Here is a 27228-nt window from a genome sequence, read left to right as displayed (position 1 = left end):
CGTGGAATGTGGTACGTTGAACCGTGACGGTACGGTGGCGCACTTTTGAAGGCCATCCCTTCCGCGTGGTTTTCGTGCGGCGCGGGTCATCCAATTTGGGCCCTAGCAAATTAACCCAGTGCCAGCACGCCCTTAGGGAGGGGTGGTTGGTGTGTAGAAGCCGAGCTAAAAATACCACTTGGGGCGATTCCATTTCCGAGTGCTTCTGCAAGTGTGTTCACCCTCTGGTTGTGGCGCTGTAAATTGTATATCGTAAATTCGCGCGAGTGCGAGTGCGTTGTTGTGATTACGCCCTTTTCGCGAGATAAGACCCCCCCCCCCTGCTCATTTCCTGCCATCCTCCGGTTTCTAGTCACCCCCCGGGTGTGTGTGTGTGTGTGTGTGTGTGCGAATTAGCCCTGCGGGCGCCACAGCAGCAGCAGCAGCAGTGTCCGCGCTGACGGAAGTGAGGTGAACTCGTCCATGAAGTGAGTCGTCCGCGAGCTGTATCGTTTCGAGAAATAAACAGAGAGAGAGAGAGTGAGATCGTTCGAAAAGCCACCCCGAAAACACCCCAACCATGAAGAGTCTGAAAAATCCAAGTAAGTTTTGTGACTTCCTGCTGCCGTGTCGCCGTAATTGTCGCCGTTAAAACAATAAAAACTGCCCACCCCACGAACGACTCGGAAGAGTCGGATTCGCAAGCGCATCTTCCTTCGGTGGCGTTGCGGTGAGCTTTCGCAGTGGCTTCCACCCGGTTTTGTCACTTTCTCTTCCGCCATGACGAGCCACCGATGTGTTCCGGATCCGATCCAGGTGTGCCCGGGGATATAAAATCACCTGGGTTCATGAAGCCGCATTGGTTTTGTGAGGCATCACGGCGAGTGGTTCGGCTGAACGACGCTCAAACCGGTTTTCCAAAATCCAAACCCCATGGGATGTGTTTTGTTTTTGGCGTAGGTCCGCAAACTTGAACTTGATGCGGTGGTATCTGATTCGCGTGGTGAAGGCAGGGGCGAAAAGTCACCAGAAATCCAGCGGTGATCGTAAAGGTGGCAAAATTAAGAGATGGAATATGATTAAAGCTCCACGGGAAGAAAGTGGAATTTCGGGATAAAGAATGGTAAAAAATGCCCGTAGCTTTTGTAAACTATATCGCTTCATGGCCATCAGTTGTCTGGATAAGATTAAAAAAAGAAGCAAAAAAAATTAAATATTCAACTGATTATTATTTAAATCCTCGTATACCACAGACCACAGAAGATGGTCCTAAAAATCCCTTCAAAATTCACGTTCCCATACGCTCCTTTCGTCTGATAATCGATTCGTTTGTGATAGCGTTGTCTGGCACAAAATAAAAAAAAAAAAGAAACCCAATGTATTTCATCTCTCCCCCTGAAAAAAAAAACGCCACTATCGTACGGAGCTTCGACCCGATTGAGCCTATATCAACCCGGTATCAAGCCGGCGCGATAAGCGTGTAACCACGTTCGTGAAGTTGATAAACAACATTCACGGTCGGCGCTCTTCCGTATATCTCGGGGAACGCGCTTAGTCCAAGTACCCAGCCTTGGTCATGACCGTCTCTGATGGGATTGAGATTAGAGCTATCCCATTAAGTAGCCGTGTCTCGACTACAATTAAGGCGTAACCGCGAAGTGCGCTCAAACTCATACCCGGTGTGGTTTATTCTCAAGAAGGCCAGTGCCATGCTGCACTGATCGATCTTTGCATACCGGCGTGAGCGTAATCATTACCTTCGGCTCGATGATTGTTAGTCACCCTGTCCCTTGACCGGTAGCCATTAGCAACGAGTGATGTGTGTTTGTGTGATGGCTAAAAGAGCTAATTAAACCCGGCCTGATCAACCAGTCTATCTGCCTGCTAGTTCCCACTGTCTAGGGATTGTTTTTCCACGAAGAAAGATCACCCGGTGCTGACGTAAGACATGCGATGAGATGTGATTTTCCATCCGCTTTGTGCGGTCTATGAATGAGTAATTCATGTTTATCAAATACACGCTTTACCCGTTCATACAGCATGGTGTTCTGTGGCGATCGAGGCTCACCAGTCGACTAACGATCTGGAATTCAATTACAGCACAAAAGAACGCGCCATCCTCAAGGCTGGATCGCATAGAAACTCAACGATTGCCTCTGGTTGACAGATTCAATCGGCACCAATTAAACGATCTTCGCCAATTCGTTCCGGGATGTCGTATTAATTCTGCTCTTCTTCCTTGACCCGCTTTCAGGAGTATGGGTGGGCATGAAGCCGGTTCGGGCCCATCTGGACACGGCCAAGTTTTTGTTCTTCTACGGGTGAGTATTCAGCATCATCTCCATCACGAAAAGAGGCTAATAGATCATTGTCACCTTGTGCTACATTCCACAAATCGTAGGCCAAAATTCGAAGATCATGAGATCTTCGATCTGGAAAAGGCCGAGGAGATCCTGCTGCACGGTCGGTTCGACAAGAACAAGAAGACGGTGATGTACTTCCACGGCTACATCGAATCACCCGAGGTGGAAAGCGTGCACGTGATTGCCGATGCGTACCTGAAGCGTGGAGATCACAACGTCATCATCCTGGACTGGGCTCAACTGGCCGACGGAAACTATTTGCTTGAAGCCGTACCCAACTGCAAGAAGGTAGGAGCAATGGAGTAAAAGTATCCTACGGTTGTTCCCGCAATACAGGTTGTTTTTTCGCATTTTTTGGGTTCTCTACAGCTTGGAAGCCACCTCGGTGCTGTGGTCTTGCGGATGATCAACGCGGGTTTGGACGAGAACAAGCTACATCTCGTGGGGCACTCGCTCGGAGGTCAGCTATCCGGCTACATAGGACGCACTGTAATATCACAATCGGAGAAGAAGATCAAGCTCAACAGGTTGGTCTAACGCCAGGGAGTAGACTGTTTTAACCTGCTAACGTTCTGTAATATCGTTTTTTTTAGAATTTCGGCACTCGATCCAGCCTTCCCGCCGTTCTATCCTGGTATCTTCGCCACTGCCCTTAGCTCCAAGGACGCTAACTTCGTAGATGTCATTCACACCGACGCGTGGCTGTACGGTGCTCCGGTTAGCACGGGTACGGCCGATTTCTGGCCAAACAACGGCAAAACCCTGCAACCTGGTTGCCCGAAGCGCAACTATAAACTGCTCACCGACAACGGTAAGTGCCGACAACGCCTGATCAGGAAAATAACGCTTAATATTGGCATTCGATCAATTTATTGGAAATTTTTAGCGCTTTAAGTGTCCTACCCTCCACAAAGTGTGTGTGTTTTAATGCATGTATTATGTTTTTCTTGTGTTTGTTTCTTTTTTTTTTGTTATTTTCGTTCGTTTCTGATTTTACGTTATATCCTGCTTATTCCTGCTCGTGACCTGTCCCGTATGGTCCTTTGTGAACCCCGTTCAACCTCTCCAACCTTCTTCTCTCAGCCAAAGCATTCCGGCAGAACTCGCCCGAAGGTTCTCGTCCTTTTAGCGTAGTAGTATAGCGAATATCCTACAATATGCTCATTTTTCATCCCTATTTTATCAACATTTATGTTTTCACATGGATCCTTCTACCACAATTGATATGAACTTTTCGTATGTCCATAGATTTGTGCAGCCATCGACGCTCGTGGTGGTTCTGGGCAGAGAGTGTCGCTGAACGCAACGTAGAGTCATTCCACTCGGTCCGGTGCAAGTCGTGGGACGATTTCAAGGATGGCAAGGTTGACCGTTCGGCGGCAGTTGTGCACATGGGAATCGATTGCAGTTCCGAGTACGATAAACCTCTCCAGTGATCAATGATCGAAAATAATTCTAATTATCTATTATTTTTACTTTTCTTCAGTGCCAAAGGCGATTATTACCTGCAGACCAACGGTGCCCCACCATATTCCAAAGGAGTAACCGGCTCGAAATATGAATAACAATGTCTCTGTTTCTTTAGCAATAAGACTCAACGTTACCCGTGTACAAAATGGTTTATAGTAAACTCGATAAAGCCAACATGGTGTAGTCGGATCAATAGAACAGCTTTTCACGAAAGAAAATGTTAAATTTGCTAAAAATTTTAAACCTGCTGCCGCGATGAATTTGCCGTTATTTTGAAATCTGTATCCGAAACATCCCTAATAGCGGCGAAGCACCTTTTTTATGATTTCATTTGAACTTAGTAAGGGCTTCCCGGTGAACCACGATTTGAACGATGTTCCACGTGGTTGTGTATGCATATTGCATACTTTCAGGCGCTTATACATAAAGGTACCAGCAAACGTCGATCATTCTTGTCATGAAAATTCGTTAGTGTTTTGATAATAACCATCGAACACAGAACGCTGATGCGCGATTCCTTAATCGAATCAGGAAGCTCTATTTTAAGAGGATTTTTATCTATAAAAAAACCTGGCATGCAGAGAAATTAACGTTCATTTCCTACCGGCATGATTGCTTCGAGCTGTTCTTGATATCCATGCTGCCGTTCTGTTATACAACATCCTTGGGGACATGCTGGTGTTGCGTAACTGTCGACACAAATACCAATCACACACGTATTCCATAACGCTCGTTTTCCGCCGTGTTCCACTGTCCTACTAAATTGCGTAGCTATTTCAAATGCGTAACATTCACCAACAACAACATCCATCGTCACCGGCGTCCCAGACAACCGGAACCATCTGGCTTTTCCTTTTTCATGCTCCAGAAAAACAACCCACCGCACCACGATAGCATTCCCTCAGCAGAACCCATAAGATCCGGTTTTTCGCGTCCCAAGCCGACGAGGTCCCATCGTCTATCCTGATTCGATTGGAATTGCTGGGCAGGAGCGGGCAATAACAAACAAACTATCAGGCGCAATTGCACCAGGGCTGCATGCTGACCGGTTTCTACGTTCATGAACTTGCATCTTGGTGCAGTTCGATGGCATCGTTGTCCCGATTCGCTCGTTGTCCCACAAAAACCGTTCAGTCCGTTGCCAGGCAACGGCGTAGCAGCTTCGTTTTCGATATTGCAATTCTCTCGCGCCCGTGTACCCGTGAATGTGCACCCAAAACGCGTCGCTTGTAATTGATTAAGGAAGTGATGCTTCAGGTATCGTGCATCACAGTGATTCAACCGGGCCGTTGGGAAAACTGCACGCATCTGTTTTCGGTTCCGTTTGCATCCACGATTGCAGCAGCGGCACAATCAACGGAAGCGTTACCGGGGACCATACCGAAGCGCACCACCGGCGCTTTTCTCTCGTGAGCCGCTAGGGAACGAGCGAGAAAAACTCCACGATCGCACGGCGCGTTTCCACGCTCGGCTTCTAGAGTTCCAGCAGCCCACCCGCGAGCGGTCTTAGAAGCGGGCCTGCGGTTGAGCATGGCTGCGCTTGCCCGGTCATGCTTGGATCCACCGAAGGAAACGCGAAAAATCATTCCAACCCATGCTCCCGACCAGTGCGGATCGTCGGTGCGCGATTATGCACCAGCTCGTTTGTTTCCATCCAAGTGACTTCCCTGTCTTCAGTTGAGTGGCTCCTTTCGCGAATTTCACAGAGACCGCCCGAAAGTGCTCCGATAATTCAAACAAATTCGCACGGGTTTTTTTGTGTGTGTGTGTGGTATATTGTTGATTGATTGTTTGCTTGCAAAATTTCGATCATTGTGGGCAGCTGAAGGCAAGAAAAAATAGTGCCGTGTGAATGAAAAGTGAAAAACTTTCGGGTTTGAGGAGGAAAATTTACCGAAAGAGAAGATAATTTGCCCGCCCCGGGCACTTACGGCAATCGATTCTAATCAATTGGATAGCAGGATTCGAACCGGTGCTTCCAACGTACGCCGCTAGTGGCCACTTCCGGGCGGTGTGTGTGAGTTTTGATAGTGCACAGAAGTTCTGGTGATCGGCGCTTCGCAATGAGCTAACGTGTTGCTTGGGTTCCGCCCGCTTCTCATCGTGCAGTTTCGATGTGATTGTTGTACGCGTTTCGGTGCAAAAAAAAGCCCAAACTTATTGACGCACGCACGTCGATCATACCGCGTGTGCGTGCAACACCTCCAGTAGATCGTTCGGCAAAGACCACACACGCCACAAGTACGCCATAATGAGATCATTATTGGGTGTTCTTACCATTCTATCGCTGCTCGCAGGTAATTTAAGGCGCCGTCCTTTTCAGCTGAGATCGATTTCCATATTGTTCTTGTGTTTCTGTTTCGCCATCGTTCGTTTGGCAAGTAAAAAGTGCGATCGATTATCTGCACGAACTGAAGGTGTAGCTAGCTTAAGCTTCCCACACTTTATCCCTATCCAATATGCACCCTTCATCGCAGAGGTGACCAATTAGTAGTTACAAAAAAGCATGTGAAACAATTCATTAGTTGCTAAGCGACATCCCGCTCAAAATCTAGTACTCATTTATTATTCCCATAAATTGTTCACCACTTTTCGATCGCAGGAATAAGCGCCATTTTCCAAGGTGGCGTGTTGGATCTGAACTTCTTTCGTTGCATGTGGACTAAAAACTACGAGTGCCCACATGAGGACATACGATTCTTCCTCTACACCCCGTAAGTATAACCGTAGGTGTATGCGTAGCAACGGAAAACCCCTCTGAGATGAGAAAAACACACCCTCATTAGAAACGGTTAACAAATTATCCTTCACCCACGTGCCATTAGCTCGTTCCGTCGATAGACTCTTACGACTGTTACAATAAACAGCCTCTGAGTATCGATGAAAACTGTTTTGTGGCTGGGTCTTACACCACACAAGCAGAATGTAATGGAAAACGGGTTTACCCCCCCGAATTTGGGCCACATTCAATCCGCTAACTGGTATGTTTTATTGTCTTTCGTGTGCTTTGTAAGCGAACCGTAGGCCAATGGCTCAAAAACTGCTGCCTTTGAAGTGTTGATTTATCAGTCTTAAGAAATCAGCGAAAGTTTTCCACTACTACGCGGGTTGGATGATATAATAAAATGATTTCCCCAGACCAATAATTGTGCTTAAGATTCGCAACATTAGACGTACATTGGTGAGGCTAATGGTTTCGTTTTAGACCAAATTGAAGATAATTAGAGATCATTTTGTTTACTACCACGACAATGGTGGCTATCACTCATTATCATTAACTGTGCCGTCAGCTCAGGAAGTAACATTTAGTATCATCAATCCCGTTGGAGATGCACTTACCGTACGAATCGATAATGCTGGATACAGCTACTAATGGGACATTAGTAAATCATTCAAAAATGTACAGAAGATCGCATGGACAACCATTTATTTTTCAAAGCGTCATTTCATCGCTTAAAGAGATTCCATTCCACATAGGCTTCTTACATCCCGAGACTTCTCTCCTGCGCTCGCGTTAAGAAAAGGCTGTTATTTATGATTTGTTCGGTCCGGGTTTACCTTCCCATTCGTGCAGTCGAACCGGCATCCAATTCCACTCATGCAGAAATGACTATTTGACACCTGCCCGCTCCTGAACACGATCCCGGTACCCGACCGGCTTTCGTTTCGGGTCAGGAAGTCGCCATTCCTGTTTCGCCTGCCCGAATGACGAGGAAGCATTCCACCAAAGAAGCTGCGGAATTGCACAACCCAATCGTACTTGTGGAACAGCAACCCACACACATCACCCAGGGATAAAAGACTCCGGACCTTGGGTGGAAACTTTTGTGGGTCAGTGTGCTACTAAGCCGATCCGGATGGACATTAGGATGGCGCGTCAGTATGGAAAACAGGCTACACTCGACCCAGCGTTTGATCGTTGAGCAGAATTTTATTAACGCTCCTATCGACAAAGCCCTGAACCGGTTCGAAGCTCCAGGCGAAGGATTTCACTTTCTACTCCTGGCCCTTCACACAGGACGCAGGGCTGCTTCCTTTCAGCGGGGAAACCACGTGCACGCATCGCAGTGAGAGTGAAATTTCATTATCATACCCGTGCACCGGCTGGCCAGCAGCGTGGTCAAGGGAAACTCAGCCCTTCCTGCGGATGGCACGATGACTGCACATTAGATTACCATCAAAACGCAAGTGCACCGCACTCGATGGTTGTAGATCGATTAAGATAATGAGAACGGTAATAATCATCTCGGCTGGGGTGGTCGTTAAACACGGCCCTAGTGATGGCACAAGGGTCGACCTGGAGATGGTGGTAAAAGTAGTCGCTGATACTAACCGCCTGCGAAGGCGCAATAATAACAACGGCTCGGTGTGATTTCACTCGACTTAGCCACGGTGTGGGTAATGCCATTTGAGCATTAGCTCATTCACAGCTCGGGTTCAACGATTGATTGAACAAATTCCTCCTGAAAGTGCTCGAAAAGTGGCACATCTTCAGCACTTCAACGTGCATGAGTTGCCGAAGGGCGCTTTACCAACAATCACGATCATAAAACAGCGGGTAAAATGTTCTCCCGAATCACTTCGTTAGCGGATCCGCTAGAACGGTGGGGTTTCCTCTCTGGCCGCCCATTTGCTAACTGACGCGTCAATTATTTTATGATCGTTCCAATAAGACGTGAATTCGAAAAGGGGGGGTGTTATACTCTTCACGAACAGCCGCCCATCAGACGCACTCGAAGTAGGCTAACCGCTAATTGAAAGGACCAAAACGCACTAGGTATGAAGCGGGGTGCGATAACCCAACCACGAACCATTGGATCTTTGATTGAGGGATAATTTCTACGTGCTTGCGTTAACGCCCGCACGATTCACAGCGAAACATTTAACGCGCTCCCGAATGGTCCGTTTTAATAATCGATCTAATAATAGCACGTTGAAACCACCATTTTCATGCGCTCTCCCGTTTCCCTACCTACAGTGGCTGCGAAATTCTAGCCGTCTTGAGAGCTAACTGTACCGATCTATTAGTCGACGGGTCTGAGACGGACCATGATCGAGCAAAACTGAGGATCAATCCCTCCAATGACGTAACTGCTGATATCATCCTTCTCAATGAAGCGCTTTGTTTCTGCAACAAACGTGCCGAAGGTGGATTCGCTTTACCGGAAGTGAACATTGCTTTGTTGACATTTTGACACGGGATCCCGTAGGGTTCAGTGAAGGGAATCAACCACGCGTGGGCACGTTTTGCGAAAAAAAAATAACAGGATGCCATCGTGTTGTAACATCCTCTAAGCTCAAACGCCAGCTGCATAGTAAATAACGCTCGTCTTCTGGTTTCTACACGACGACGGGAGTTGCACATTTTCCCAGGATGATGCGTTCGCTTTGTTTTTGTGTCGCCGCAAATTCATAAAACGGCACCATTTAAGGGGCGCACAGCACGCGAATCGTGATCCTGCCCCTTCGCGAAACGATCGTTCCCTTGCAGATGAATGGCGCCGTGTCACTGCTGCCTACTTGCGGCGCAAGGTTAACACGATCAACCAGAGATTCGATCGGCCGGAACAGAAAGCGCAAGAAGAAAGTCCCCCAGGCCGGAGCCCGTGACAGTTCGCTGCCACTGCCGCGAGGGTTCGTTGCTTACCGGTGCATTGAAGTCTCCACATGGCCCCGTGGACCGTTGAGTGCTTTCGACCGCGCGCGCAAGAAGTTAAACGGTTCGACTGCATCGCTAACGATGACATGTGCGAATGCTCGACTGCTCGTGCACGCTTCCTTTGCGTTTCATACTTTCATGCTTTTCCAGTTGCGTATTTTCCCAGGGAGCGTATTACTTCACGCTTAAGCAAAAATCGGCCGACTCTCGCGTGATGTCAACGATTCCGGCAACATTCTAGCGGAATTCCATCAAATCAACACCTTCGTCAGTCGCATTACATCAGCGTAATTAACCGGGAGCTTAATCGGAGGCCGAGGATCGCGCGACCCGGGCGGAAAGTGAAAGTCGGTAGGGGTTGAGCTTCCGAGATCGGGCGCCAGGAAATGGCGCGACACCATTATTTTTGTTTTCGTTGTTGTTGCTACTGCTGCTGTTGGCGAATTGTAGGGCAGCGTTCGCGACATGCTGCGCCCTTTTCGCGATTCGTTTTAAATTAAGTCATAGCACCCAGCTCCGACCAGACCAGGGTGTGCTTTGTGTGCGAGCGTCCATGTGGGGAGAATTGTGTCTGAGTGTTGATTGTTCGCGAAACATGCTCAAAACCATTCAATCTTCACTAGCACGCCAGCATACCTTCTGCGAACGCATCGTCGTTATGGGAAAATGCGCGCGATCATCTGCAGGGTATTTGTTGTGTTTTTCGTTCTCTTCAATGCATAATAACAGCGTGTATAGATCGCGGATTGGGGAAGTAGTCGGCTACAGGTGTTACTTTCGCTGAATGTGTGAAGTTATTTTTCCTTTGATCGCAATACAATTAAAATGATTCCGTTGGTAGTTGGATCGACTTCCTTCCTGTTGAGGGCTAAGCTAATCTATATATGTGAGTTGGTTGACATCGTGTGTGAGTGTATTGCTGTGTGGTAAATTAATATTTATTTACCCATCATTTGGGGTCGTTTTTCATTGAAATTTCTTACCCACATCAAAGAAAAACCCTCGTCTAGCTTTATCGAGTTGCAACAGTAGCTACCAACGTCGTTCGTCGCGTTGATTACTATCCAATTACTACCCCAAAAGTGGAGTGAAAGAGCGTGAAACATTTACCACCGTCACTTCCGCCTCTTTCTCGAGGGATGTGCATTTTTTCCGCTTTTCCGATCGCGTGCCCGCACTTCACCGCGATTCGTTGGTTCTCATTTACATGCGCCCCACGGTGACGTTCTGCTCGAGAGCACCCGGTAATGATGATTCGACGTACGTAAAACGGAACGACCCATCTTCCGTGGTGCAATTTTCCTCACTCTAACTTTTACTCGACGATAAATCGCAATAATGAAGCCACTGCCAGTGCTAATGCGCCTCATTTGCCTATCCATTCGCTGCCTCGTTCGGCTTCACAGAACCTTTCGGAAGGGCCGAATCATCGACATGAACAAACCGAAGAGCATCTTCAAGGCCGGCTTCAAGACGAACCAGCAGACGGCGATCATCATCCACGGCTTCAATGGGACGCAGACGAGCCGGCACATCATGTTCCTGAAGGACGGTAGGGTAGATTTTTATTCAAAATTTATCAGAGAGCCATTCCCAATGTGCCTTTCAAAGGAGTAGTTCAACACTCGATCGGGAAATTCGCTATGCATGCACCCTGCAGTTAGCTCAGCGAAACAAACTATAGCTCGAGCTTTTGCGATCGTGTCATAACGGTATACTGCTTCGGAATGTATAAATTATTGTTCATTGCCTTCTGTATGTTTACTAATGTATTGTAAGAGTGGTGAATCCTTATAGTGCGAGAAGTCTTGTAAAAGGATTCACATCGAATGCACTCGCGAAAGCTCGGAAGCTTTTTTCCGCGAAACCCAACAAAGGTTCGTATGAAAGCACAGAACACTACAAATGTAGCCTTTGTTCCACAGCTTACCTTTCGCGAAAATTCAACGTTTTCGCGGTGGATTGGGAGGTCCTGTCTCAGTATCCATGCTACTTTTCGTCACTGTCCAACACAAAACTGGTGGCCCAATGTACAGCACAGGTATGTAAAGGCTCAAATCATTCAATTTTTAATCTTCACCATCGAGATTTCCTCATGCTTTTACAGCTCTATTCTTTCCTGACCTTCGCCGGGTGTACCAGTAAGCAGATAACATGCGTGGGCCACTCGCTGGGAGCCCATATATGCGGCATGATGAGCAACCATTTGACGAAAAAACAGTATAAAATTATCGGTAAAATGGCAGCGTAATCCGTGTAATCGTAAGATCTAAATTGTCTTCCACTTGTTGTAGGATTGGATCCGGCGAGGCCGTTGATAGAGAAACACGCTTCGAAAAAGTTCCGATTGACTCGAGATGACGCTCGTTCCGTGCAGGTTATTCACACAAACGCCGGTCTGCTGGGTCAAAGCTCGTTTAGTGGACGAGTAGACTTTTGTATAAACGGTGGCCAAGTGCAGCCGTACTGTGAAGGCGATCGGATAAGTAAGTATTCCTTGCCATTCGCGGGAACGGCTTTAACATGAAGTTCATCTGAAATGGTTCTCTAGAACAAGCCCGATGTAGCCACTTCTTGAGTGTGTGCTATCTTGCCAACGCCATCCTAGCGGCAAGACCAATGCGAGCCTTCCGTTGTCCTTCCGGGTGCGTTCCGGACAATCGGATACCCTTCGTCAAGTCGAACCGTGTACGAATGAAATGGCTTGCAGTCGGACAGGATACACCGGGAAAGTATGAGAAAACTACCAGCGTTTGTATCTCACGAAAACTGCAACCTAACACTATTACATTTGCAGCGTTACTGGAGGATATTGTGTGCACATGGAGCAGAATATGAACTGCCCGTTCAATTGATGGCCCCAATTAGGATGCCCGTCCAATTTCACTGCCCGTGAGGCCTGACTACGAAGCATTTGGTTCTACAAATACCAGTATTAAAGGAGGAAAACATGTAGTTTTATGAATCGAACAATCAACAAAGAGCGCAGATAAGCGTTAATGTCACGACGAGTTGTTTTATCGCTGTAAATATACGAGTATATCGAAGCACGTGGTTTATTGGTGATTTTGTGCATGATGATCACTAATCATGTACCGGAAGAAGGCTGCACGAGCGAAGTTTCACCTCCTTGTATGCAGAAAAGAACGCCCACAATTCGAGCTAGTGACATGCTTTAGTTTCGTCGACCGGATGTTGGCATGGTTTTCTGCCCACGGGCATGCGTTCATCCGTTCGGTTTGGTTTTCCACGATTACGCAAATGAATTCTCGGGCCATCTGAGTCCATCCACGAGTTAGAGTCATCGTTTGCAAACATCGGGACTGACCGCCACCATGGGGTGTTGGATTAACTCACTGGACAATGGACGAAACGTGCCTGGAATAAGAAGAGCCTTGAGTACCCAAACACCGGGACAATGTCGACATCGTTTTGACATTTGGAGAAGTTTCTTTTTTCTCTCCCTTCATACTGCTTTCCTATTACAAAACACTCAATTTGCAGCGGTTTGTTTCAGGGGAGCTTCTGAGAAAAAAAAACGACTTCCAACGACCATTGTCGAGCTCCCATGGACACGTTGTCGGACACGTCTGCTGCACGAGAGCTGCAAGAAATTTATGCTTATTTCCAACGTGTGCCATTTAGCAGAATTACTGAGCTTTTCGAAGGGAAACAAATAAAGTGCATTGCACTACAGGAACGTTTACCAACCAATCTTTTGGGTTTAGGAATTTGAGTATGGATGGTATTTGTGATGGAGGTATTCGTTATTCGTACACCTCGATACAGTTTTACAAGCAACAGCTTGGATTTTCCTTTCAACCTAGTGGTCTGTGTGCAAGCTCTAACTGCATCGATCATTCGTGCAAAATTTGCGACCATTTTCATGCTCGCTACCATAAAAAACAACCCTTCAAATGCTCAACGATCGGGTTAGCTCCACGTTATCAAAGTAATGAATTGATCATCAAGAACAATTATCTACCACCGATCGGAAGGTCGGAGCGATTTTCGCGTTCCAAACGTCCACCACCGGCCGCGAGAGAAAATGTTGCGCCGTCTAACGGTTGCCGAGCCGCACGAAAAAAAAGCGTTCCAATCGCGAAACAAAGATGCCGTTTCCATGAACACCGTTGGGTCCTGCCTGTCGAGGCCACGAAGCGACGAGCCCGTGGTTCATTCCAACCAAACGGCCACCCCAATGAACACCGGTTGGGCCGTGGCTCACGGCCATCGACCGTGGTAGGGCTTCGAAGGTAGCAACGTGGTGGTAGAAAACCTGCAGACCAGCCGACCGACTTTGGCCAACTGCATTTACGGCTCGGCAGCGGCTGTACAGACCTACGGCAGGTCAGTCGATTGCTAGGGCCTCGGAGTCGTCGGTGGTCAGTCGTCAGAACGAGTCGGACAGAGCCGTGTGGCTCGCAACTGCAGTGAAGAGTGATCCATTCCATCAAGGTATCTGGCGCCAGGTTCCACCATGGTGCTGCTTGTGAAGATCATCCTCAGCTCGATGCTGGTCAGCGGTGGTGTCATGATTTGTAAGTGTCGTCGAGCTCAAAGCTCTCCCAATCGCCCAACATCATCATCGCCCCATCATCGAAAGATAAGCGAAAGCAAAGTCCCAGTGAGTCGGTAACGAGAAGTCCTTGCGACTTTGTGTTAACCTAAGTGATAGCGCTCATCAACAAGCGTTAGTGAGAGTCTTCGTATCGTTCGACGATCGCCTTAACCGATCGACGATCATCAGTGCCAACCAATCCCTCTACTCGAGATCGTATCTCAGAACCAACAATGATCGCGTTGCTTAACGCACGCGTAAACGGTAGAGCAGAGAAAAAAAAATCGACGAACAAAACGGATTCCATTCAAAACCATTGACACGAATCATATGACTTTTCGTGTGCGTGTGCATGTGCATGTGCAGAGGAAGTTGATCACTTTCACGGTCCAACCCCCCCTGGGGCCATGAACACGGGTTCGTGAGTGTGTGTGCACTACCACACCGACACAACACCGACAAGCACAAATCAGGCGCCAGTGCCCGGTGGTCGATGGTACTGGTACTAATTTTCCGATTTCCACCACACGGCCTATCTGCTCAGAATCCACCCCATCGGGGTTGCGTTCTTTCCGTTACGTCACCGGTTTTTTTTTACTTTACGAGCACGATTAACGGACACGCTACGGTGGTTCTTATAGCCTCCCAGTTCTCTTTCGCGTATGCTCTGTGTTATGAATGCATCGATTAACACTAACAAAAAAAAACGGGGAGGAGGATGTAAAACTCTTCGAAAACACTTTCGCAACATTACACAACTTTTCCTGCATCCTGCCGCATGCGCATCCTCGTTTCGTACTCACCCCCACAAGCACAAGCACAAGCACAAGCTCACTCACCTACGTATAAGTACGCACACGTTCTAACACCGCTCGATGCTCATCTGCACCCGTTTCAAAACACCCCACGCGATCGCACGTGCCGTTTTCCATCCCTTGCCCGATCCTGGAAGCATATGATTCGATCTGGTTTTACGTTTCACGGTTTTCGTGGTGGAAAACAACCCCCCAAACTCTTCTACCCACCTGCAACGAAACAAAACGAAAAAAATACCCCACTTCCTGCCAACCCAAAAAAAAAAAACACACACACACCCGAAATGCGCGTACACACACACACACACACACACACACAAAAACCAACCGCAAGACCAATTTATAGACGCCCAGGCGCAGCATCTTCTGGCGCAGGCCCTCTACCTGGGCGATCCGGATTCGTACAACACCACGCGGGAGGATTGCGTGTGGAAACGCGGCAACGGACAGGACGTCTGTCCGGATCAGGACATCGGCATCTTTCTCTACACGTCCGGCATCGTGCGGGATAAGTTTAAGGTAGGTGTAAGAGGCCTCAGAGCAGCGTAAGGGCAGCTGGCACAGGGACGCACGAGACTCGTTTTTGAACGTCAAGGTTGCTGGCGATCGGAGCAACAGGTACAGCAGTGCAGAAGGTCTGCACCATCGCACTTATGCACTTGTTGCATGTCTACAAACTGCAGCATGATTCGTAGTGTGTCGCGACGGGCTGGCGTTAAATTCACGCAATCGCTGGTTGCGATTCACGCGCGTTTGATACGACACCGTACGAAACGGGTTTGGATTAGCTGGCAACGAAAGAGCCCTCTCTCTTCGAGGCGCCTCATGAACCTCGATGATCCGCGGTGCAAGTGCACTAAGTAGGCTGACGGTGGGGTGGCTTTTTTCCCTCCCACTCGCCCAAGCAACCGGGCAGTTATGCTGGCGGAACCATAAAGTGGCAATGTAGCACGTGCTCTGTGAAGAAACGGTACACCATGTTGCCGGTTGGCGGGGAGAAGTCCGTTTTGAAGTTCATTATCGTCACATTTCTGCCCACTAGCGAGCCCTTTCGCTTAAGACGCAGGTCGCTCTCGCTAATGCGCTAATGGTAATGCGTTTGCGCAAGCAGTGAGAAAAGGCTCAAGCACACTTGACACAGTTCTAGCCGTGGGCCACTTTCCAACAGACCGTGGTCATTGGTTAATTAGTGGTCTCACCTTCCGGTCGTAGAGCTAAAATCGCAGGATATGCCAAATATGGCCCCCCCCAAGTCCGTTAGCCTGGTGGTGTATCTGTTTTTTTGGGTTGCCAAACGAACACTATGCGGGAGTTGTAGCTCAAACATGGACGCCGGAAACGCCACAACAACCACCTCGGAAGTGCGGAAAGGCGGATTCGCGCATTCGAATGCGCGTAATGTTGCGCATGCGCAAACACGAATGCTCGAGGCCTGCCAGCATACGTCGGCATCTGGTACATGGGTATGGTAGGGCGCATTGAGACTGATTAATATGCATTCCCATTCACCCGCGAGCTGCCAACACGCGGCTGTCAGTTCACCAGTTTGTTAACCTCAATTATCGAACCAACAACAACGGCACACGGCTTGAAGCCTCGGTGCGATGTTTGCATATCGCGGCATCCGTGGCCCATTGGCCCTGATCAATGTCAGGCTCAGCGATTAGGCCACCTCCGTTTCGGTTTCGGTGGCCTCTTATCAGCGCTCTCCTCCGGCACGGTTCTAGCGCAAGGCCACCTCTATATCCATGTTCTGTTCTTCGTCTCGGTTTACCGCAGTTCGACCATCGGCTTCGGGACTGGCTGAACAACACCGAATGGGACCATGCGAAGGAGAACATCATACTGATACACGGGTACGCCGGTGGAGATGACACGCTGCCGATTGCGGTTCTACGAGACGGTACGGTAGCACCATCGGATTCGAACCCAGCGGTTTGGCCCAGTTTCTGACGACCAGTTTTTGGAACCTTTCAGCGTACATCAACCACGGCGGGTACAACGTGTTTCTCGTCGATTGGGGCGCTCTCTGTCAGCCGCCGTGTTATGTGGCGGCCGTCTACAACATCCGTCCGGTTGCAACCTGTCTGGCGCAGAGCCTAATGCAGCTGAGGGACCTTGGTTTGCCGGTTGAAAGGACGACTTGTGTGGGTCACTCGCTTGGGGCGCACATTTGCGGGTTGATGGCGAACTATCTCAACTTCCGGATGGAGCGTATCATCGGTAAGTGAGCTAGAAAGGACCTCGGCAGGCTAGACCCTACTGAACCTTTGTGGCTTCTCTTTTTTTTTTAGCTCTGGATCCAGCGAGACCACTAATCAAGCCGGGTGGAGTGAATCGACTAGATCAGGGTGATGCAAAGTACGTGCAGGTGATACACACTAACGCCGGTCACTACGGTGAAGGAGGTCGCGTAGGTCACATCGATTTCTGTGTGAACGGTGGACGACGCCAGCCCTACTGTGGCAACAGCACGAGTAAGCAATCCTGCGCAAGCGTGAAAAAACGCAAAAAACGCACAATGCTAACTCACATCGCTTCTTGCAGACATCAACCTGTGCAGTCACATTTGGGCCATCTGCTACCTAGCCCAGTCACTGTACGAGGGTCACGAACCTATGGCGGAACCGTGCAGTCGACGGTGTCCTTCGAATGCAGTCCTGTCGGGGGTTCGTGAAGGACGTCGACGATTCGGGTACGCGATGGGATACGCCATCCCGATGGGGCTAAGGACTCCACCAAAGTAAGTCGCGTAATCTCCCGTTCGATCGGTGCTCAAGGCCGACCACTTAACGGTGTCGAGCAACGGACAGACCGTAAAGTAGTAAAATTTGTTGCCTTTTTTAACGATCGCCATACCCTTTGTGAGCTTTCGCAACGGTTCTGTCCACGCTCCACGCAGGGCAGAGGTTGAGAGTTCTGCGCATTTGTCAGAAGCATAAAGAACTCGCGATCGCGACCAGCTCGTTAAATGCGAATTAACCTCATTCTCGTTCTCGTTGTAGTGCCTCCGGCTCGTACTGCATCAAAGACATCAATCCACCGTTCTGTCCATCGAAACCCTCGATGCCCGGGGATCAGCGGTGTTGCATATGAGCCCTAGAACGGAACCGTATGGTTCCAGCATCGTCTTCGGTTCCATTTTTGGAGCGAAGTGATTACTATCGTCGCATCGACCCTCTAGCCTGTAGTGCGAGATATCTCAACAGCCACCTTCCACCGTAGCATCATCACGCCATCACTCGTCACCGATCGCAAATCAATCGACCATCATCGTTTTATCACCACCAGGAAGTTGTAATTGTATCTGCAGGTTTTTTCTGCAAAATGGCAAATAAATATACTACAATATCGAAAAGGTTAAACGCGTCGTTGTTTTGGTTTGAAGCTAAGCTGCGACAGCGAATAATTGTTCCACGACCAATGCAGTCCCGACCTTCGGCGTTTATCATATGCAATTTATTTAATTACAAGGAAGCACTAGCACCTTTTGTGATCTTTCACGCGGTTAGCGCGTGTGTGCTTTTCTTCTTAAAATAAACCCCAATCGGTTAGCTGCTCTAGCGCGTGTGCAAAGCTCGATCGTTTTCCATCCACGTCATGTTAGAACTGATCGTTTTCCACCTCCATCGGTGCTGCGATAGGGGCAACAGTGGGGCGTATAAAAACGAATTCTACCGTGCATCTTCTCGCCATTATCCAGCCAGATCGTGGCATGGTTGGGTATCATCATCATCACCAGCAAACACCCAACACCATCCACCATCGCCATCACCATCATCAGCCATCACATTCACAAAACTCGTCTTTCCCACCAACGCGCGGTTTCACAGCGCCTTAATCCCCCACCAAATAGGATAAGCGCGAGCTTACATGCGGCCTAACCGCCGTATGGGGTGCGTTTGAAAGTTAGTGGGATATAGAACGCGACTGAGCACACGCTGCTAAGCACCCAGCTGCCCGCACTGGACACCGATCGGGTTCGAATCCTGCCACAAACCGGCAGTGCTGCCATCCGACTAAAGCACGCCTCGAAAAGACGTTTCGTAGTTTTCAAACTTCCACGCCCATTAGGCACCAAATGTGCGCAAGCTCGTGCTGTTTGTACGCAACACGCATGGTTCACGTTTGTGAGGCCTGCCAGTGACGATTGAAGTGACAAATTCGATTCGAGTTCCCTCCTTCGAGCGACAACTTCGGTTACCGGTTGTGTTGTGCAAGGAACATCATCATTTCGCTCCCGATGAGGGTTAATTTGTGAGTGAGTGCTTGTCTGGTCTATGTGCGCCCCGCATTAAATGTGCGATCATCTGGACCATCGAGCCGAAAAGTGTGTGTGTTTCTGTGAGTGTGTGTGTGTGTGCCTTTGGGGGGATAAATTGCCAACCCCAAAGTGGGCCATGCCGTGGTGTGAGGAGTCCACCAGCAGGGAACCCCCGAAAACGGTCGGTCGAAACAAACGAACCCCAACGTGCCGTAGTTAGTTTGCATCTCCTGCCGCAAGGCCATACACTCCAATGTAACTGTTCGATCGTCGATCGATCGTGAGCCACTCGTACGTCGTCACTTTACACGGTGTGTAGGGAAAATGTGCCATTTCCATCGGAACGGAAGCTCATCGCCGCTGGCTCAATTGTGCCGGGTGTTTTCACTGATTCTACTGACCACCGGAAGTGCGTTGGTGCGTGGACACGAGTTCACGATCGGACCGTGCCAATTCCAGTATCTAGAACCGTGCACCTCCAAAACGATTGCATTCTACGTTTTCTCCAGCGAGCATCCGAAAGACGGACCAATTCTGCTAGATGCGATCGATCCACACGTACCGGAGCATATTCCGCTTAACCAAACCAACAAACTGATCGTGCACGGATACGGCGGTAGCATCGATTTCAATGCAACGAAAATGATTCGTAAAGGTAAGCACAAGGTCTCGAGACTCAAAGATCCTCGAACGATATTGATATGAGCGTATCCTTCACCGTACTGTGCAGCGTACCTGCGGAAACCAAACACAAACGTCTTCATCGTCGATTGGGGCAAGCTTTCCCGATTGCCGTGCTATCCAACGGCTGCCTTCAACACCAAACAGGCAGGCGAATGTACGGCCACGTTCCTCCTGGGTCTGCAGGCGAACCATCCGGAGTTTAGCACCCGCGATCTACACGCCATCGGTTTCAGTCTGGGGGCGCACGTGTTGAGCTTCACCAGTAACGCGCTGGAGAAATCGATTGGCGTCAAATTCCGTCGTATCACAGGTACGTAGCACCACGAGGGCTACACTTTCCACGCACGCACGTGAGTAGTGGTTCGCATTGACCGAGTGACAGTTTGGCATAATTTTGTACTTGCACTCTCTTGCGGACCTACTCGCGAAAGGGTGAGCTGTTTTTCCCCTCTTTTTTTTTCTTCGGACGGGCGGACGGACAGGCGGAAAACTCGTTTTGTAGGAAACTTCCGAACGGCCACCGGTTCTCGTGGCTGTGAAAATGTGGAACGTTCTATCAAGACGAAAGTGAGATTGCAATCGAGAGCGCAAGTTGGGGGCAGTAAATTTGTAAATATACTGCATCCATTCGATTTCATGCTCGATTAGCAGCACCGTTCGAGTTCTGGAGACTGCAACGAGACGGACCCAACGAACCGTTTCAAATGCTCATGACGATAGAATGCACGAGATTTAATTTTCTGATGCACTTAGCGGGTGACTGACCCGCCGGTGAACGGATCAAACCGATCTAAATACAATTGGTAGCGTTTGGTGTTGCAACCGGACCATTCAGCCGTTAATAAGTTGATCTCATTAACGACATTACACTTGGAGTCAGAAGGCTACCAATGGGGTGTTTTTGAGAGTTGAGTTTTTGGCTGTAACTGGTTACATACCGGAACAATCGCTTAAACAATTCCCACCTTAAAAACCTCGTTATATCGCCTTGATCCGGTGAGCTAAAACAAATTGTTCCACTTGCTAACATGGACGCTTCTCTCGCGGCATGTTACGTCCCGTTTCGATTCGGCATTATTTCGATTTCAACGATGTTTTCCATCCGATCGGGAGTCTACGAGCAGAGACCTTACGCAGCTTAGGTTGTGGATGAGAACTGTGCCGTCTTTGCATATTTCTCACCAATGCCGGTTCACCACCTGAGGGGTAAGCCCGATGCAGCATCCAAAGGGTCACACATTAATTACGAACCGCGATCAATAAAAGCTGCTTGATCGTGCGGCAAAATGGGCGCGTAGACAAACAACGGCGTAGTGTAATCGCGCAATGTTAATTGAGCATTGAATTGAAGCCAAATTGTTGGACGATTGTTCATCCTTCGAAACACGCTGCTAAAAAAATCGTTACTCTGTCGAGATACTGTCATTTTTTGTCCGGTGTTGCCTCGCGCTGTTTATTTTGTGATCATTAAGTATGCACGTTGTCGGATGCCAATGGGGCATTTATTACATAACCTTACACCGCGAAAAGTCTTCGTCCTGTGTTGGTCACCGGCGCATATGTTCAGGTATGCATGGCACACGTTTCCGCGACTTCATCTGCGGACGAAACGGGTTAATGTCAATGCCATCGCGATGAAACGAGCTCTCCGTACGACCTGTTTCGTCGAGTGGTTTGGGTCAAGTTCAAAGCTCAAAGCGTACTGCTTACAGGGAGCCATCAGCAAAAAGAAACACGAAAGCACGCAATTTCAGTACCGCCATTTTGTGGCCATAGTCAGTTTTTGCAGCCACTGCCCTCCGCTTACATCCATTTCGAGCAATCCTTCCGCACATTGTGCGAGGTCTAGCGAGTTGTAAGATTTCGATGGTTTTTTTTTCTTCCGCCGCTTTTGTTTTCTCGTAACGCTTCTACAGGTCTCGATCCAGCTCTACCGTTCTTTGCCACGGCCAGACCTCACTGGAAGCTGGATCAGGGCGATGCGGACTTTGTCGACGTCATACACACGAATGCGGGTGTCTACGGGAAGATCGAGACATGCGGCCACGTGGACTTTTACATGAACGGCGGTCAAAATCAGCCCGGTTGCGAGAACGATCCAAGTGAGTACAACCTGCTGAATAAGCGAGTGCTTGAGGCTTTTCGCGTGACTAATGAGTGAAACTCCTCCCTCGATCGCGAGGGATCGCCGCTCTTTCGACAGATCAACCTCTGTGCAGCCACATGATGTCCGCCGCCTACTTTGCCGAATCGATCAACAGCAAGCATGGTTTCTGGGCGACTCGCTGTACGAGCTATTTTGCATACTTTTTCGGCTTCTGTAAGTATCGCGTCGAGCAACAGCAACAGCAGCAGCAAGCGCAACCAACGTCGATGATCGACGAGGAAGATAGCACCAGGCAGGAAGAGTCGTCGCAACCTGGCGTGGCTCTCGGCGAAGCCAACAATGAGTACGATAGCGATCGCATACTGATGGGCGAGTACTGTTCGAATACGTGAGTAGCGCGTCAATCAAATCAGCTTTTCGATCAATTCCGCCCCTGCACGCGAGAATATTTCCTACATCGTGGAACCACCCTAGAGCCCGGTAGTGGTCGAAAACGATCCTCCATGACACCCGGTGGTGGCGCCAGTGACCTACTGCCTTCGAGGGCTGGTTTCTCTTCCGCCATATCGTCATTTGATTGATGGTTCTTTTCTTTCACCTCACGCTATCTTTGTCTCTTCCACAGTGTCGAAGGAGTGTACTTCGTTCCGACGAACCCTAAATCTCCATTTGCCATGGGTTTTTGAATGGAGTATGCTTTTGCAACCAGCTGTCCTCTGATCCCCGATGCATGAAGGAGATTCACCTTGACCACTGTCGATCGCCATCTTCCGCAGAAGTGACACGGTGTCAGGCAAGCTTGCCAAATTATCGTGTTGAAAATTACCGTTACGATGCATCCGAGTGTGCAGAAACAATGCACCGGAAAGCCGTAGGCGTGAGAAGCATAATAAATGCGCCACCAGCGAACCATACGGAACTACCAAGTGACTACCGTCTGTGAAGTCCTCTAGATCGAGAGATTTCACCTCATTCACCAAGTCCGCGATCGACCACGTTGAGGTATTTAATGTTCGCATCGTAAACCCTGGGGAGCGGTGTAAAAAAAACCCAAACCAACATACTCGCACAAACTCGCATAAAAAGGAGACTCGAAAAAGTGGAAATGAAAAATAGAGGGCAACGGTGAGCAGCCCTCATTACCGGGGGGTTGCGTGGAGACTCTCGGGGGCTTGGACTGCCCAGTGCAATCAAGGGACGAGAGAACGAGTCAAAATAAAGGCACAAAATGAGCGCTGAATCTAAGCGTAACTGGGTATTATTGGTGATTTATTGGATTGTTCGGGGGGTTCGTGTGTCGCTCATGACGTTCATTGCACATTTGCTGTTGCCTCATTCGGAACAGAGATCAGTGGCGATTTGTCAAGCCATTTAATCGGTAGGTTAAGTACACCATCATCTTGAGCGCGACCTTCACCAAAGCTGGTAACTTCTGCAGGACATGCGCAGAGAACAGTAGAGCAGTATAAATCGCACAAAGATCGCACAAAGATCACACAGAACCAAGGCAAAGGTACTCATTAACAACAAAAAAGCAGCACGTTCAACGACACGTTCTTAACATCAATCATACTTCGTTTGGAGAACGTATGAAAGATGAGAAGTATAATTATTTTTGACTATAATGCCATCATCCCTGGCAACTTACTAGATATTATTTACTCAATGAGGAACCGAGCTTTAGAAGAAGTGCCTACATCCTGAAAGTAGTTTAATTGTATAAAATAATCATTGCTACAAGCTCTCACATTGTATCAAATTCATAGCTATCACGGTATAAATTGAGCTTTAATTAAAATTGCTTCTATTTTGCAAGAGAATCGTACGAGCAAGATGAGACTCTCCTTCCCCTTGAACGAATCATGTCTTCTGGTTTGGTTTAGTCATATGCTCTGTGTAGCTGCATTGCAATTGTGCATTCATTTTATAGCACTGGCTAACCGGTTTTTTCTTTCTCTATGTTTTTTTTCTGATTTGCAATGCAACTGATGTCGAAACTACGAATCCTAGGTTGTAAAGCAACACTTCTCCTCCGCAAGTAGATGTTTTAAATACCTGCTACACCTCCAAAACCATAATTTAGTAAAATTTATTGGCAGGGTATGATTTTACTACCAAAATTGATTCGACATCCCTGCAACGGACGCATTCTAGCACCAACTCATCGACACACTGAACGTCCGCGATAAACAAAACAAACCGCGGCGGCACGCAATGTTTCGAAGACTCGGGCAAGCGAGAGTTGAGTGTGCAGCCGTTGGGATTGGGTGAAGAAAATAGTAAACGCTCGTTTCCATTGACCGTGCGCGCTTTTCACCGTATGTGTGGCTGTGCTCTAGTGCATATGGACGGTTCTATTTCTATCCCCACGCTAGTCGTGCTCTATCGTTGCCATAGTGACGAATGCGAACACAGGCACTTCCTTCTTTCACTGTGGTCAAAACGGAAACGAAAGCCGTTTGGGATGGAAAGGCGTGCTTTCCTCTAAGTAGCCCGTGAAACGACTTTCACTAAAGCCAAGGGCAGACGCACGCCGTCAGTCAGTCAGTATTCCGCACACTGACTATCAACAAAATTCGGTTGGCTCTGTTTCGATAAATCAATTTATGGTTGGAGCCCCAGTTAAAGACAAAGTGTACCGTTGATGTGTGTGAAAATCGATACCACGGCATACGAAACCCAACCGGGTGCAAGGGCATTGCTGCAGTCCAGTGAAACCACGCTCGATTAAGTGTCATAAAAGCAAGCCGCCCCGATAGAAGCCGCATTCCATGCGAAAAGGGCCAACCAGGGAAATCTCGCGAAAACACTTTCGCGCCACCCGTCGTGGGCGGAACGCGTAAAGAATATTTAACCACGCTGCGTCCCGGTCGAAATGGACTGGAGAAACTTTGGTTTGGCCCACCCACATTAGCCCATTAGTGTCTTAGTTCTCTTGGTGCGGCAATAGATTGCGGATGCGTCGTTAATCGTGTCCGCCCGGTTGCATTCGCTTGGGGTGAGAAAAGCGCAGCTCGGTCGGTCGTGTTTTTTCTCGCACAAAAGTCAGAACGTGCCTAATGTGTTGCCGTTTCCGGTGGGGTGCCTTCGTTCACGTTTTAATTAGCACTATAATGCCAGAGCCTTAATTACTGGGAGTGTGGTACGAGCCATCGTGACTTGAAGTGTGCGTGAGCTGTGTGCGGTGTTGAATGATAAGCGCATATAGCATAACTTCAGCTAGCGCTTATCACATCGGTGACATAAAATCGTACTTAGGCAGGCCGCGCAATATCGGTGATGAAACCAGCACGATGGCAGCTAGAAGCTTAATATATTCTCGATTTTTTTCGAGCATTCGGGCGATTATTTTTATAGGTGAGCATATGTTTAGGTTGATGTCCGGATAGGGGTTCGTCATTTTCAGGGCTATCAAATCTTGTGGGAAGTGTTAGTTATCTGTATTATCAATTCGAGTGCCGCTCGTTTACTGTTTATGAAGTATGATTGCAAAGACCCTGTTATCTATTGTTCTGTGGCGCTGCGCTTGAATCAAACAACAACTGTATTTACACCTTGATAATAAGTTTAGATATGACGGTCCCGCCGAGATTTTAAATATTGATAATAGGATGCGATAACACCAATTACTATATGCAATCGAGAAATTAAAAAATAAATCACACATACAATTCATACTAAGCTCAAAACATATAATTATATTGCATAACTTTAGGCGTATATGAATTTAAAATTATTTTCCATTTCAACGGAATCTTCATACGGCCACGTGGTTGGTTTCGTTTTTACTACACCCCATTCCAGGTTTGGTTGCTCTACCATCCTGCCGCTCAGTTCCCGTCTCGGTGAAAAAAGGAAGAAGCAGTTTCACGATCGGAAATTGCGTTTGGGTCGTCGATCGTCCCTGTCCGGATAATGATATTCGGTTTTATTTATTCACACGCTCGAACCCAGATGATAGACAATATATTCATATCGATGAGAACTGGGAGCAGTCCAATCTCAGCTCTTCCTATTTCAACCCATCCCACCCGGTAAAGGTCATCATACATGGCTATAACGCCGACATGTTCCTGACTCCACTTATAAACATGAAAGGAGGTAACAATCGATCGCAGACCGGGGTATATATTGTCGACAGCTAACCTATCCTGTCTCCGCAGAGTATCTTTCCCGTGCCAACTACAACCTGTTCTACGTCGATTGGAGTGACCTTGCCCATGGTCCTTGCTATCCTTCGGCTGTACACAACACACGCCACGTTGGAAAATGCATTGGTCAGCTGGTCCAGCGGATCATCGACGCCGGCACGGATAACATACATCTGGTGGGGTTTTCTCTTGGCGCTCAGGTAACAAACTACGTATCCACAACGGTTCGGCCTTTCCGATTGAAGCGAATCACGGGGCTTGATCCTGCCATGCCGCTCTTCATTACGGCTGCTGTGGACGATAAACTCGATCCTTCCGATGCCGAATTCGTGGATGTAATCCATACCAACGCTTTGGTGCAAGGCAAGATCGAACGGTGTGGGCATGCTGATTTCTACATCAATGGAGGAATACTGCAGCCGGGTTGCTGGGGATCTGGACAAAGTAGGTCGTCAGTGTGGTGATTTTTGATTCCGTGACTAATCGATGATTGTATGCTTTCAGATCCTATGGCGTGCAGTCACCACCGTGCTCCAGATTACTACTCCGAGTCTATCCGCAGTCTAACAGGCTTTTGGGGCTGGAGCTGTCAAAGCTACGTTTACTATCTGTTGGGTTTCTGTCCGCAGAACAATCAACAGGTGGTTGCTGGTGAAGACTGCCCAATCGGTACGGAGGGAATGTACCTCATCACGACTAATCCTGCTTCACCGTTTGCGATTGGACGGTGGGTCGGCTTCAGCATTCCCCAGAAGAAGGATGCAGTTTTGAACAAGCACGGTCTCAACAGGGACCCCTTCATCAGCGATATCGACCAGTGGGGAAAGCTGGATAGTTCCTTCAACAACGCGGACCATTTCCCGACACCGTACTCTCAGGATCCAAACCATTCCAACGATGATAACGACGAATGGCCGTACTTTAATCATGTTGGAACCAACGAGCTCACCAAAGAGCACATAAGAAAAATCCTTGAGCAGGATAAGTCTCGTTACAATGGAGACCGACTGCAGGTGCCACCGAGCACGTTAGCCACCTCTATTCCAACGATACCGACACCGAGTGACAATGACATCGATGATGCCTTCTATCTGCAGGATTTGAGGCGACGATTGCAGCAGAAAGAAGCCAGCGTTATGCAACGCTACGCCATGCCGATGTTTAACGCACACTAG

The 27228-nt window shown here is 48.5% G+C and overlaps 4 protein-coding genes across 4 annotated transcripts; all 4 read left to right on the top strand.

Annotated features, from left to right (window-relative positions):
* Window positions 1-345: 345 nt before the first annotated feature.
* LOC128727844 (uncharacterized) lies at window positions 346-23153 on the top strand. The gene is made up of 20 exons (XM_053821791.1): window positions 346-581; window positions 2234-2300; window positions 2381-2630; window positions 2712-2869; window positions 2936-3153; window positions 3426-3455; window positions 3591-3756; window positions 10878-11023; window positions 11766-11957; window positions 15194-15366; window positions 16627-16750; window positions 16825-17070; window positions 17142-17324; window positions 17395-17590; window positions 17853-17932; window positions 19332-19766; window positions 19842-20105; window positions 21712-21897; window positions 21999-22290; window positions 22528-23153. Exons 1-20 carry the CDS (start codon window positions 560-562, stop codon window positions 22586-22588), a joined length of 3489 nt encoding a protein of 1162 aa, XP_053677766.1. The 5' UTR covers window positions 346-559; the 3' UTR covers window positions 22589-23153.
* Window positions 6064-12326, top strand: LOC128726091 (phospholipase A1 member A-like). The gene is made up of 8 exons (XM_053819880.1): window positions 6064-6109; window positions 6415-6526; window positions 10878-11023; window positions 11397-11512; window positions 11579-11705; window positions 11766-11957; window positions 12023-12203; window positions 12269-12326. The coding sequence occupies exons 1-8, from the start codon at window positions 6064-6066 to the stop codon at window positions 12324-12326; spliced, it is 978 nt and encodes a 325-aa protein (XP_053675855.1).
* On the top strand, window positions 13952-17943 carry LOC128726090 (phospholipase A1-like). The gene is made up of 7 exons (XM_053819879.1): window positions 13952-14012; window positions 15194-15366; window positions 16627-16750; window positions 16825-17070; window positions 17142-17324; window positions 17395-17590; window positions 17853-17943. Exons 1-7 carry the CDS (start codon window positions 13952-13954, stop codon window positions 17941-17943), a joined length of 1074 nt encoding a protein of 357 aa, XP_053675854.1.
* LOC128727840 (pancreatic lipase-related protein 2) lies at window positions 23131-27228 on the top strand. The gene is made up of 4 exons (XM_053821786.1): window positions 23131-23149; window positions 25707-26003; window positions 26066-26497; window positions 26558-27228. The coding sequence occupies exons 1-4, from the start codon at window positions 23131-23133 to the stop codon at window positions 27226-27228; spliced, it is 1419 nt and encodes a 472-aa protein (XP_053677761.1).

This window comes from Anopheles nili, chromosome 3 (assembly GCF_943737925.1).
Source record: "Anopheles nili chromosome 3, idAnoNiliSN_F5_01, whole genome shotgun sequence".
In the NCBI taxonomy this organism is placed as follows: Eukaryota; Metazoa; Arthropoda; class Insecta; order Diptera; family Culicidae; genus Anopheles; species Anopheles nili.
Note: the sequence above shows the minus strand (reverse complement) of the source record. Positions and strands in the feature narration are given on the sequence as shown.

What these genes read in the sequence shown, in the direction of transcription:
- LOC128727840 (XM_053821786.1), top strand. An exon ending in ACTTATAAACATGAAAGGAG is followed by an intron (nt 26,004 to 26,065) that starts GTAACAATCGAT and finishes CTGTCTCCGCAG; the next exon opens with AGTATCTTTCCCGTGCCAAC. An exon ending in TTGCTGGGGATCTGGACAAA is followed by an intron (nt 26,498 to 26,557) that starts GTAGGTCGTCAG and finishes GTATGCTTTCAG; the next exon opens with ATCCTATGGCGTGCAGTCAC.
- LOC128726090 (XM_053819879.1), top strand. Translation starts at nt 13,952, where the DNA reads ATGGTGCTGCTTGTGAAGATCATCCTCAGCTCGATGCTGGTCAGCGGT. An exon ending in TCGTGCGGGATAAGTTTAAG is followed by an intron (nt 15,367 to 16,626) that starts GTAGGTGTAAGA and finishes GGTTTACCGCAG; the next exon opens with TTCGACCATCGGCTTCGGGA. An exon ending in GGGCTAAGGACTCCACCAAA is followed by an intron (nt 17,591 to 17,852) that starts GTAAGTCGCGTA and finishes TTCTCGTTGTAG; the next exon opens with TGCCTCCGGCTCGTACTGCA.
- LOC128727844 (XM_053821791.1), top strand. Translation starts at nt 560, where the DNA reads ATGAAGAGTCTGAAAAATCCAA. An exon ending in AAGTTTTTGTTCTTCTACGG is followed by an intron (nt 2,301 to 2,380) that starts GTGAGTATTCAG and finishes CACAAATCGTAG; the next exon opens with GCCAAAATTCGAAGATCATG. An exon ending in CATCATGTTCCTGAAGGACG is followed by an intron (nt 11,024 to 11,765) that starts GTAGGGTAGATT and finishes CACTTGTTGTAG; the next exon opens with GATTGGATCCGGCGAGGCCG.
- LOC128726091 (XM_053819880.1), top strand. Translation starts at nt 6,064, where the DNA reads ATGAGATCATTATTGGGTGTTCTTACCATTCTATCGCTGCTCGCAG. An exon ending in CGATTCTTCCTCTACACCCC is followed by an intron (nt 6,527 to 10,877) that starts GTAAGTATAACC and finishes TCGGCTTCACAG; the next exon opens with AACCTTTCGGAAGGGCCGAA. An exon ending in CATCATGTTCCTGAAGGACG is followed by an intron (nt 11,024 to 11,396) that starts GTAGGGTAGATT and finishes TTTGTTCCACAG; the next exon opens with CTTACCTTTCGCGAAAATTC.